The sequence below is a fragment of the Ursus arctos genome, unplaced genomic scaffold, assembly GCF_023065955.2.
Source record: "Ursus arctos isolate Adak ecotype North America unplaced genomic scaffold, UrsArc2.0 scaffold_1, whole genome shotgun sequence".
Lineage (NCBI taxonomy): Eukaryota > Metazoa > Chordata > Mammalia > Carnivora > Ursidae > Ursus > Ursus arctos.
Window position 1 is genome coordinate 94,326,996 of NW_026622763.1, and position 12,294 is coordinate 94,339,289.

General features: G+C 51.3%; 1 protein-coding gene across 1 annotated transcript in view; it reads left to right on the top strand.

The window, feature by feature from the left end:
* SGPP2 (sphingosine-1-phosphate phosphatase 2) overlaps window positions 1-9,564 on the top strand; it is a 111,410-nt gene extending 101,846 nt beyond the window's left edge. The window contains exon 5 of the mRNA XM_026491835.4: window positions 6,308-9,564. Coding sequence (XP_026347620.3) covers window positions 6,308-6,859 — 552 coding nt within the window. The 3' untranslated portion in view covers window positions 6,860-9,564. The remainder of the gene's footprint in view (window positions 1-6,307) is intronic.
* The last annotated feature ends 2,730 nt before the right edge of the window (window positions 9,565-12,294 follow it).

A 12,294-nucleotide genomic window follows, 5' to 3' on the forward strand; every position in this document is an offset into this window, starting at 1 on the left:
CCCCGCCTGTCACGCCCACCTGTTCAGGACAGCATTGTCCCGGGCTGGCTGCCGGCTCCCCACCTCTGCCCTGTGTCCTCTGCCCACAGCCCGTCTTCGCCTTCCGAGAGCCCTGGAAACTGTTTTCTCTCTGGCTCCATGTACGGCGCCGAACGGGTGGAGGTTCCAAAGAAATCACCTCCTCGTTTAGGATGTGCCCACATCAGAACAGCACATGCAATTCCGAGATGGAGCTTTTTGTCAGTTTCTGTACTTTCTGTGAATTCAGTAGCTTGAGAAAAGTAATATAAAAAAGTTGTTCTTGAATTTTCAAGCATTCGAGACCTTATTTTTACAAGCTGCTTAGGATCATGTTATTACTAGAAATTTAGAGCCCTAAACTGGGAAGCTCATTTGAGATGGTTCAAGTATTTTCCTTAAAAAATACCTAATGTCTTTATTACAATAGCATCTTTTATGGCAGAAAAGCCAACCATGTGGCTAGAAGGAAAACACTCTACGCCAGCAATCATGTTGGCTAAGATTATTTTTGCCTCAAATGCTAGGGCTGTGGACCAAGAGAGTCTAGCCTCCTGATGCACCAGAGAGGAGAAGAATTAGCTTATGAAGAATATCCCAACGACATGTCTGGGAATTGGTAACTGCAGTTACAAGAAAGATGGAAGGAAGGCAGGCAAATTTTCTTTTATGTATCGAAACAATGGGTATTAACTAGTACGGATATTCGGGATAAGAGAAAGGCATTAAATTCTGCTAATCCCTATAGACTGAGGATCTGCTGCATGTCAGGCTCTGTTGTAGAGGCCTTGAGGATAACGCCAAGATGCGAGTGAACGCGCCTCGCTGATCACAGTCTTATAATCAGCTCGGGGGGAAAGCACCCGAACACACGACCACAGCAAAGGCAAGAGAACGGAGGGGCTTTTTGAGTGATATTACGCAAGGGCCTTCGCATTCAGTTCAGGGAGAGGTTATTTCCAACTGTGCTGATACATGAAGATATTGTGGAAAGGAAATAGCTTTTGAGCCGAGCCTCAGATGAGCTGATATGATCTTGATAGAGATGGTTAAAGTGTACGGGGCATAAAAGGAATGCAGACCCAGGGTGACTGAGCTGTACCGGGCATGTTTGGGGAAAGCAGGCAGCCCTGTCCGACTGTAGCGGAAAAGTTCAAATGGGAAAGCAGTGAGTGAAAACCGTAGAATGATGGCCGAATCAAACCCATGTCATGCTGGACTCGGACTCCCAGTCCGTGGGCCAGTATTTCTCAGGGTTTTTCTCTGGGCTTGCTACCTCGGCGTTAGGTCGGGTGCTAAATGCAGAGTCCCGGGCCTACTTCAGTCCCCTGAAATCTGCATTTTTAATAGCCCTCCTCGGTGACGGGGAAAATCGGAAAACATTTGCTATTGAAACAGCCATCAGGATGGTCAGTGAAGGCACTTCGTGAAGGTTTGGGGGCGGGAGAGTGGCAGGCAGGAGGTGAAATGAAGGCTTGAACTCTGGGTGACGACAGCGGGAGCAGGGATTTGTGCCAAAGGGAGGAGTCTCGAGAATATAGTGAGTTGGGGGGGGGGGGTTATGGGCAGCGAGAGGAGGGAGCAGTCAGGTATGGCCAGCAGGACTCCGAGCCTCCATGGCCAGGGAGACCGGGGTGCCCCCAGCAGCAATATGGATAACACGTGAATTGCCCTGAACACCTACAGGACCACTCCAAACCTCCACCCCCACCCCCGCAAAACTGCATTTTGTCCCCACCCCTCACCGAAATGCCCCCACGAAGTATCTCTGGAATTTCTAAGAGAGTCTGGCACGCACTCATCAACTGCGAGCCCCCTCGCGCCTCCTTGCTCTCAGGGTGGTGTCAAGACAGCTTGGCTGGATTCCTTGCTCTTTGGCTGGGCCGCGAGCTCGGGCGCCTTGGTCTTGCCCACTGCCTTCGGGGCCCAGCAGCTCCCTGACCCTGGCAGTAAGTGCCCCACAGCGGGTCTAGGAGAGGCGGGTGTTGCTCTGAGTACCATGGCTCTGCTCCGTCAGCCCCCTTCCCTGCTGGCCTGCCGGTCACCAGCATCTCCACTGCCCCTCCAGGCCCAGCAGGTCTGTGCCCTGACGGATTCAAGGCGGGGCACTGGGGCCCAGAGGGCCGAGGAGGGATGGATTCTGCCTTTTGGAGAACCCTCTGCCAGAGGGGCCTCAAAACTGCCTTCTTCAGCTCTGAGCTTTATAAATTGAGGCAAAATGACTCTTTTGTCCCCTCTGACTTCTTCAGAACTCAGATGGGACATCAGTGGGGCTGCCAGGAGACCATCAGAGTGGTGGAATCTTCTCTCCCCACTGAGAGTAAAGCCTTGCTTGGGGTGTTGAGTTCAATGAGTTCTTTGTACCTGGGTCTCCTCCTTCCCTCAAAACGCGTGTTCCTTTAAACCACGCCAAGAACTCTCGTCCTCAGCAGGTGAGGTTTTGGCAGGCCATCCCCCCCACCGTGCACCAGAGACAGCCAGTACCCCACAGAGGACCCAGCTGGGCTCACCTGGGATCCCCACTTTACACGGGACTTGAAGGCAGATTCTGTTGGGAAGAGGAGAGACTGAATCATTTCACATACAAATTTTTAAGAAGGCAATACGTGTACATGGTAATGAAGTCCCAAAGGCACACAAGGGTACCCTGTGAAAAGTCTCCTTACCTGCTGTGCCCTCCGCCACGCGAGAGAACCTCTTTGTGCATCCAAGTAAGAATGTGTCTGTATATTCTCCCATCTTTTTGAAAATGGAAGTGGTAGCAGACTATACACCCTGTTCTATACATACTGTGCTTTTAAAAATCCCGTGTCAGAGGGGCTCCTGGGGGTGCAGTCAGCTGAGCATCTGACTCTTGGTTTCAGCTCAGGTTGTGATCTCGGGGTCATGAGATCGAGTCCTGCATCGGGCTCTGCACTCAGAGCCTGCCTGAGATTCTTTCTCTCGCCCTCTGCCCCCCCACTCATGCTCGAGTGCGCTCTCTCTCTAAAATAAATACATAAATCTTAAAAAAAAAAATCCCATGTCCCAAATGAAAGCTCCTCACCCATTTCACAGCGACAGGGTATATTCCATTGTGTGAATATACCGTGGTTAGATTCAACTGGTCCCTATCAGTGGAACTTGGCATTTTTCTAGTCTCCTACTAACACAAACACTACAATGGACAGTTGTAAATACGCACCTCATTTCAGATACAGGCAGGTGTATCTCTGTGGTCAAGTCCTAGAATGAGATTGTGGGTCAGAAGCTAAATTAAAAATTTCCTCCCCATAAGGGTTGTGCCATTTTGCATTCACACGATTGTGTGGACAAGAGTCCCCTTTTCCTTCTACCTTTTCATCAACAGAATGTTTTCAGATTCTGGGTTTGTTAAAGCCTGTAGGTGAGGGAGGGTTTGTGTGGGAGGGTGGACAGAGGGAGGGGCACGCTGGGAACCTGTAGGTGTCCAGAGCTCTGCTTGACACACGCAGCAGACACCCAATGTTATTTAGTAAAAGCGAAAAATAAAAATAAAAAAGTCCACCAGCTTTTAATTTTTTTTTTAAAGATTTTATTTATTTATTTGACAGAGACAGCCACCGAGAGAGGGAACACAAGCAGGGGCAGTGGGAGAGGAAGAAGCAGGCTCCTAGCAGAGGAGCCTGATGTGGGGCTTGATCCCAGAACGCCAGGATCACGCCCTGAGCCAAAGGCAGACGCTTAACAACTGCGCCACCCAGGCGCCCCCTAGCTTTTAATTTTTTAAAAAAGATTTTTATTTATTTACTTGAGAGATTGAGACAGAGATCGCAACAGAGAGCAGGAGCCAGGAGGGAGAGGGAGAAGCAGACTCCCCGCTGAGCAGGGAGCCCAATGCGGGACTCGATCCCAGGACCCTGAGATCATGACCTGAGCCGAAGGCAGACGCCCAACCAACTGAGCCACCCAGGCGCCCCAGCTTTTAATTTTTTTGCTTGAAATGGAATTTTAATAACAAACAGTAAAGTTGACTTTGTTTTGGGGTGTATAGTTCTATAGATTTTAACACCTGTGTAGACTGGGGTAAGCATGCACATAATACGGAACAAATTCACCCCCCCCATATATCCTCCCCCACCCCTCGACCCTGGCAACCACTGACCTGTTCTCCATCACTACAGTTCCATCTTTTAGAGAATGTTCTATAAATAGAGCCAGACGGTGTGTAGCCCTTGGCGAGCGGCTGTTCCCGTTCAGCATAACGATCTCCTCCCCGCTGTTGTATGCATCAGTAGGGTGCTCCTTTTTCATGGCTGGGAAGTATTCCTTCCTGTGACCCAGCACGCTTTGTTTACTGGTCCACCCACTGAATGCGTCTGGGGTTGTTCCAGTTTGGGGGAGATTATAAATAGAACTGTCCACAGTCATGTACAGACTTGTGGGTGAACATAACTTTTCATTTCTCCTCAGCCTGGTTTAATTTCCACTGAGGAGTAAGTTTCGGTATATTTTTGTATGTTTCCGAGGCATTCCTATTTCCTTTTCTGCAAACTTCTCATTCCCTTTGCTCATGTCTCTTTTTGGTTGTTGGTCATGATTCTCTTAGACAAGTCGGTCGGGGGGCACTGTCGTTATCTCTGGGTAACAGTGTCCAGCGTCGAGTTGAGACATGCAGGGCTAACGTTTGAGAGAGTCACGTGAAGACCCAGATTTGAGAGACCCACCGAGAGAACAGACAGGAAGCCAGAGCACTGCACAAGCTCTGCAAGGGAGAAAACGCACGGGGCCGGAAGACAGGGTCTGTGGAAATGCCCGTGTTCACACCCGGGGGTGGGTGTGAATTTGTTCCGTATTATGTGCATGCTTACCCCAGTCTACACAGTGTTCAGGATGTGGAAAGAGGAGGAAGCTCGAAAGGAGGAAACTGAGAAAGAGATTTCTTGGAGAAGAGCCAGGACGGTGCAGGGTCACACTAAGAAAAGCTGACTCCCGAAGGTCTGCTAAATAAACACAGGGTACTGTGTTCAGAAGAAGAAAGAACGTCTCTTTCCAAGAATTCTCGGCAAAAATGAATTCTAGAAAAAGTGGAAGGCAACATAACAACGTGTAGACGGGGTTGACTCTAGGTGGTGCGAACAACGATCTATTTTTATTGCTTATACTTTCCCCTGGTTTTCGGATTTTCTGTAATGCCTATGTAGTACTTTTTGGTGCTTTCCAGATTTTCCAATGCACTGGGGGAAATATTTTAATTTTTCAATGGTAAACTTTCAAAATAATCCGTGTGAAACTTTGTAGGCAAACCTCGGCAAGCTCCTCATTCTCTCACTTGATGTACTCCTCTATTAATTACGATAAAACTTCACCTTCTGGTGAATTTTGTAGTGAGAACATTACGGGAAGAAGAAAATGGATGATATTAAGGAGTTAAAGATCTGTATCTTTATTTTATTTTTTTAGAGAGGGAGGAAGGGGGCAGAGGGAGAGGGAGAGAGAGAATCTCAAGCAGGCTCCACATCCAGTGCAGAGCCCAACGCAGGGCTTGATCTCGTGACCCGGAGATGGTGACCTGAGCCCAAATCAAAAGGCAGATGCTTAACTGACTGAGCCACCCAGGCGCCCCAGGATATTAAAGGCATTTTAAATAGGCATTTAAGGAAGGGCAGGAGGGATAGAGAGTGGTGGAGGGAGGAGGGAGAAAGGGAGGAACGGAAGAAAGAAAGAAGACCACAATCTAAAATGTCCTAAGGAAGGATTCCTGAAGACAGGCGTGGTGCCTGCACTCACCGAAATGGTCTGCGTGCTGTTGGAAATTCCGTGGTGCCCAGACCGGCGGAGCTCTGGCCCCACCCCATCCAGAATGTCGTCTCAAAGCACCCCAAACAAATGGACCTTCGAAGGGACGGCAGCAGCAGCTGGCTGTGTGCACGGGGCGCCCCCAGCAGCTAACTCCCGCGCCCCACCGCCAGCCGCAGCCCCCACCTGCCCAGAAAGGATGACGCCACCTCTGTGAAGATTCGGACAATACTTGCGATCTAATGTTAAATCAAAATAATGGAAGATGGAGGAAAAGTGGGTTTAGAGCTGCGCGTTACGAAAACACGTAGCATCCGTTCCACAGAATAACTAGAACGCTCACAACGCGAACAGCACGATTGTTTTTCCTATTGTCAAACCTTTACAGCTTTACGCTTTTTAAAGCAATGCCAAATAAAGCAATGTCAAAAACTGTACTTTCAATGTCAAAGCGGCCGTACTTGACTCAGTTCCGCCGGAACACCGGGAGGCACTCACCAGCTTACACCCTTCTTTTCTCTCCTTCCCACAGGACGTGCTGGGTGGTATCCTGGTCACGGCGGTCCTCATCGTCCTCACCTACCCTGCCTGGACCCTTATCGACCGCCTGGACTCAGCCAGCCCCCTCTTCCCCGTGTGCGTCATCGTGGTGCCCTTCTTCCTGTGCTACAACTACCCCGCGTCTGACTGCTACAGCCCGACCAGAGCGGACACCACCACCATCCTGGCCGCAGGGGCGGGGGTGACGCTCGGGTTCTGGGTCAACCACTTCTTCCAGCTCGCGTCCGCGCCCACCGAGTCTCTCCCTGGCGTTCAGAACATCCCGCCGCTCACCACCGATATGCTGGTCTTGGGGCTGACCAAATTTACCGTGGGGATCGTGCTGATCCTCCTAGTGCGCCAGCTGGTCCAGAACCTCTCCCTGCAGGTGCTGTACTCGTGGTTCAAGGTGGTCCCCAGGAACAAGGAGGCCAGGCGGAGACTAGAGATCGAAGTGCCTTACAAGTTCGTCACCTACACGTCCGTGGGCCTCTGTGCTACGACCTTTGTGCCAATGCTGCACAGGTTTTTGGGACTGCTCTGAACCTCAAAGAGCTGGAAGGTCGCCCACTGGACAAGGGAGCCCAAACAGGAAAGGGGTGGGTGGGCAAGTTTCGACAATACATTTTTCTTTAAAAAAAAAAAAAAATCCTTAAATCACAGGTCTGTTTTGCTGAGAGCTGAGATCATTGTTGCTGGGCGTGGAAGGCAATACCGTCTCATAGGGAGCCTCAGTCCGCAAGCATCAGGCTGCAGGGGAAGCCAGGCTCACCCCACAGTGCGGTCTGTGAGGGTCCCCCACCCTGTCACGCGGACTTTGGACCTGGTCGTGGGCTGGCAGGGGCTGTGGCCGGGCTTGGGAGATCCGGGAGAGACAGGCATGATCTGAGAGGCTGGAGGTCAGGCGTCTCTCTTCCGTCATGACCTTGCCCATCACGGAGTCTCATGTCCAAACTTGGAACTTGGGTCTGGAGAAAGGGTGGCGTCGTGTAGAACTGCTGTCCTTGGACAGGGTGACATTTCTGTTATGATCACACTAGACTGTGCCCACTTGGGTGGCAAGCGCCCTGCGGACCCCACCGTGGGGTGGTAAGAGACAGGGGCGCCCCTGGGAGATCGTGGGCAGGAGCCTGATCCCTCCGGAGTCCCGCTCTCTGCGGGGTCCGCTCCTCCGTGTCTGTGCATTTTGCAGAATTGCAGGTCGCGTTTCCACGCTCTTCGGACCCACGAAACTCGCTAGCTGCTCCCGCCTCTCTTCGTCTGGGGCTTGCCAGCGTGTCCTGCTCTCTCCTGCTTCCCTGTGACCTGGGACCAGCCCTCGGCCCATCTTTAGGTGTTTTCTGCTTCCATACACACTGGGGAGGCGCTGCCGTCTGCCTGCAAGAGGGGCTTCGGTAGAACAGATGAGCTGAGCCCTCCCTGGGGCCTGACAAGGAGGGAACGGGCTGCTGGGCTTTGCTCCTCCATTTCTGTTACTCTGTAAACTGATTTCTCACCTACTAAATAGAATTGGGGCTCCCTTTCCAACTCCCCACCTCTTCTCTCTTGGCAATTTTAAGGGCACTTAACGCAAGAACAGGGTCAGCCTCTCTCGGGGAGACAAGCTGACCAAACACAGCCCAGCCTTTAAGCCTGCGCCTGTCCTCGTGAGGCTTAGGGAGGCCACCTTAGGGACACACGCCCTCCGAGGGCACATCTTCAGTTCTTAAGAGTAAGGAACACGCATCACCAGTTTTCTGAAGAGTTAGCATAAATGCGTAGTGAAGGAAGCGTCTTCTGCGGTGAGGGCTCCGAACCACTGAAACCAATGACTTACATCCCGACACATCGTTTCCATACACACGTTTCAGGGGTCGGCTCTGCCCGCCGCCCCCAGCGTGGAAACTGAAACACCCCATGTGTCCTCATTTCAAACATGTCCCCTGACCTTTCCGTCGGGACGGCTGCGGCTATTGGCTTCGTGCCCCAGTCCGTTGAGCACAGCGTTCAGGAAACCGTTCTGCTTTCCCTTCACAGTCTCCTGACACTTGTCATAGTTAGGAGGCGGGAATCAGAAGGACCTTCTCTTTGACTGTTCTTACGGCAGACTCTGACCAGCGTTTGCGGCACCAGGAGGGAGGGAGGAGCCCCCACTTACAGGCACCCCAGCCCCGGGCCAGCCCCCCACCCTGGTGGATGAGGCACTGGGTAACACTGGCGCAGGATGATTTTCGCTGATTTTTCTGAAGCTAATGAGCCAAAGGATCCGGTTTTTCCACTTGTATCTTTTGAGAGGAGGGGCCCCAACTGTCACAGCAGCGGGTGTTGGCAATTCATTCGAGTGTGTGTGTGTAATTTTTCATGCTGTCCTTAAGCCCCAACAGCAGGACAGCCGTCAGCGGCGCGCACGTATTTACGGCTGTGTTTACACGGGTCGGAGGATGAGTGGCCGAAGCACCTTAGAGAATGAACGACCCAAGGGCTTGTCACGGTTGGTCACTTTTTAAAGTCTCTCGTTTTGCAACTGGAAAATAAGAAGTGTGTATTGGGGAAGGCCATTGTTTGGAGCTCTTCTGCTCGGCAGCCCGGAATCAGGCGGAAACGGACTGGGAAGTCACTACCCGCTTCCCACTCTCGCTCACCGGCCCTCGCCAGGCACTTGTCACACCCTCGGCTCGCACACCCCTCCCCTGTCCCTTCAAAGAGCAGGCCCACGGCTCCTTGGAGACGGTTGGATTTTCTCTCTGGGGAGAGACTGCCCCCTGCTGGTGGAGCCGCCGCCCAGAGCCCCTCTCCATCAGGAGCCTTGGCAATTAAGAATTTAAGTCAAGCTCACCGCAAAGTATCCAGGATAAGCTTAGGACCTGGGGTCTGGCCAACCCCGCATTCGGAAGCCGTGGCCCCAAAGCCCTCAGGCCGACTGGCGCCTCTGGGAGCCCAGCAGAACATACCCTCCTCCTCACGTGCCTGCCCCCCAACTCCCGCTCCCTGTGGGCCAGGCCCCCAGCAACGTCCTTCCAACCAGCTGTCACTCCATGCTGGTTTTGCTCGGACCTGCACCACAAAATATGCAGCAGGAAACACAGCAGGGACCCTGAACTAAAAACCCTTAAATGGCGGTGGCCGAAATGCCTGATGGTCGCACTGTAACATGGGATTTTTCTCCCCCCAGTAGGCAAGTCATGCTTCCCGGGTGTCATCAAAGCATGTGTTCCGGGGCCATATGCTCCGGGTTTCTATTTTGGGAGCTCTCAGCTGTCTTGCTTATGTACTGTATGTAAATTTATTCTTTTTAAAATAAAATCATTTTGTGTTTGATTATGACTTCTTATTAAATGTTTCAAAGGCCCGTGGTGTGCTCCCTTGGATGTTTCCCCCCTAGACCTTTCGGGGTTCACTGGACCTGGGTTGAAAAGAGGTGGCAGAAAGAAGCGACAGGCTGTCGAATTCTCTGCTGCTGTCCTAACTCCATCGCGTGCGGGTGCTGGTGTCACGGCCGCCACAGATGTGCCGAGCAGGAAGTGCTACGTCCTCCTCTAAGTCCTTGATACTAGAAAGAACCGTCTGACCACAGTCAGAGACTAGTGCTACTGTGTGTGGAAAAGTAAATGTTACCAGTGTTGCTAGTTAAGGTAACTAAAAGGTTTTCATGAATGAGTCCACCGCTGAGCCAAAGGACCATGACCTGGTTTCATATCCACAGGGTTACAATGATACGCTCTGTCTTCAAGCAGCCCGAATTTGCTGCTTGAGATGGTACAGAGAGCTGACACTTGTTGGCAAGGTCACAGCTAGGACCCTATTTTGTGGTTTTAATACCTGCTATGCTGGGTACCATGGACATGTGAAGTTGGATGGGACCTAATCTGCCCTGTGGAGTTCTCCCAGGAGAGAGGAGACTCTGGCTCAGGGACACGGGGAGGAGGGGGAGACTAATTCCCGCTTGAGGCCCACAGAAACTCAAGGAAGGCTCCGGGGAGAAGCACTCCATGAGCCAGGCTTACAGAACAGACGGGGTTTGCACAGGGATGGGATGGGAAGTAGGTAGGACATGATTCTCCATGGCGAGGCACAGCTTGCCAGAGACACTTCCCCCAAACACCTGCAGCTCTTACAAGGAGAATCCAAACCAGACCCCGACTGGGAGGTGTGTGTAGGAATTACAGTGATGGAACAAAGGATGAGCACGGGGCTTTGACCCTGCAGGACCAGATCACAAGAGCAGGAAGAAGGGGTGAGAAAGCCCCTTAGGCCATTTCCTTCCATCCATGTGGGACCATTCCACAGGAGGTGACACCCAGAGGTGATTTCCTAGTCTCCTTCATCATTATTTGAATAGTAAACAGTCCGCAGTGGGCACCTTCCCCTTCCGCCATCTTGGACCTGGCCTCTCATGCATAGCTTCATTCCCGGGGCCTCTGGGTCGGCGTTCAGCAGAGGTGACAGCTGCTGGGGCCTCAGTCCGTGTCCTTGGTGCCCATTTCCCCCCTTCTCTCGGTTCAGTTCCCTGAACTTCTCTGGTGGAACTTGAATTAGAAGTATCTGACCTTGATCCTGGCTCTTTGAGAGACCTGTACATGTGCTCGCTCACCCTCCCCCTGCTAATGAGGAACGAAGCCCCGGTTCTCTTATAATAAGAGGCTAACCAGAACCAAGTGACATAGATGTCTTCCTAAAAGATGCCTGTTTTGATTTTTTTTTAACTTGAATTTTAAGTGCACCCAGGGGTTTGCTGTTTATAAATGGCATTTTTAATCATATGGCAATTCTTTGTTTCTGTAAACGTAAGGCTCTTCCATGGATTACTTGGGGTACACCATGTGTCCGTTGTTTCCTTAGAGTGGGGCACACCTGTAGTACAGACTTGACTATTTACAGGATGCATATGAAGAAGAATAAGAGCTGAATGTGGACCATGAACAGAATGTGAAATTCTTAAAACCGTAGCCACATGAGACAAGGGAGCGCTGCAAAGCCAAACATCCTTTTTCCTTTTCCACGCCTGTCTACATGGCATGCGAAAACAAACAAGAAAAGCAAGGACGCAGCTAGGCGTTCCGGCCGTGACGCTGCTGTAGCGCACACACCACATCTGCTGGCCTTGCTCTTCCCTGCTGTGACAGCGGGGTCCCCTTGCTCGGAGCACGAGCCAGATTCTTCCCCAGTGGAGGGGATTCGAAGAATGTCAGTGCCTCTTGACAAAGCTAGCCTCCGATGGCTGAGGCCGGGACAGGGTGACAGTGGCTGCTGCCTTGAGGCCCTGGACCTGCATCTGTGATCCAAAGGGGCTGAGGCCTCCTGGGATTCGGGTCTGGGGTGTCTCTCGGTCACATGGGAACCCGCCGAGTGGTGCTGTGAGGGGGGGCAAAGGGTGCACACCAAACAGGCCCCGTGAGCCATCTTAATTAGGTGCTGGTAAGACTACTTGGCTGGAAAGCTATTTTTTTGTGCTGGGGGCAAAGCCATAGCTTAATGCCAGTGTTTCATCACGTCAATTCTGCCGTTATTACATGGGTATTGGTAGTTATTCACTTCGTTCCTTTACCTTCTAGTTTTTTGTCTCTAGAAGGTAAAAATATGTATCTTCGGCCTATCGATGTGTTTGTCTTTCCTCTAGCATCTTGGACAGATGGAATACAGTTACAATCCTATCCTTCCTATTAATTTTATCATCTCTGCCATGTTTGTCAGTTTCTGATTCATTTTGTTCCCCTTCCTCATTATTGGTTGTATTTCCCAGCTTCTTGGCTTGCCTGGTAGTTTTTGATTGGATGCCAAATACTGTGAATTTTACATTGTTGGGTGGTGGGTACTTTGTAGGACTATAAATATTCTTAAGCTTTGTTCTGGGATGCAGTTCATTCCTTGCAAATAGTTTCTTCGGGTCTTGTGTTGAAGCTTTCCTAGGCGGAACTAGGGCGGCATTTAGTCTAGAGTTGGTTTTCCCCACTACTGGGGCAAAATCCTTCCGGACTTCTTCCCATTGCCTTATGATTTCTG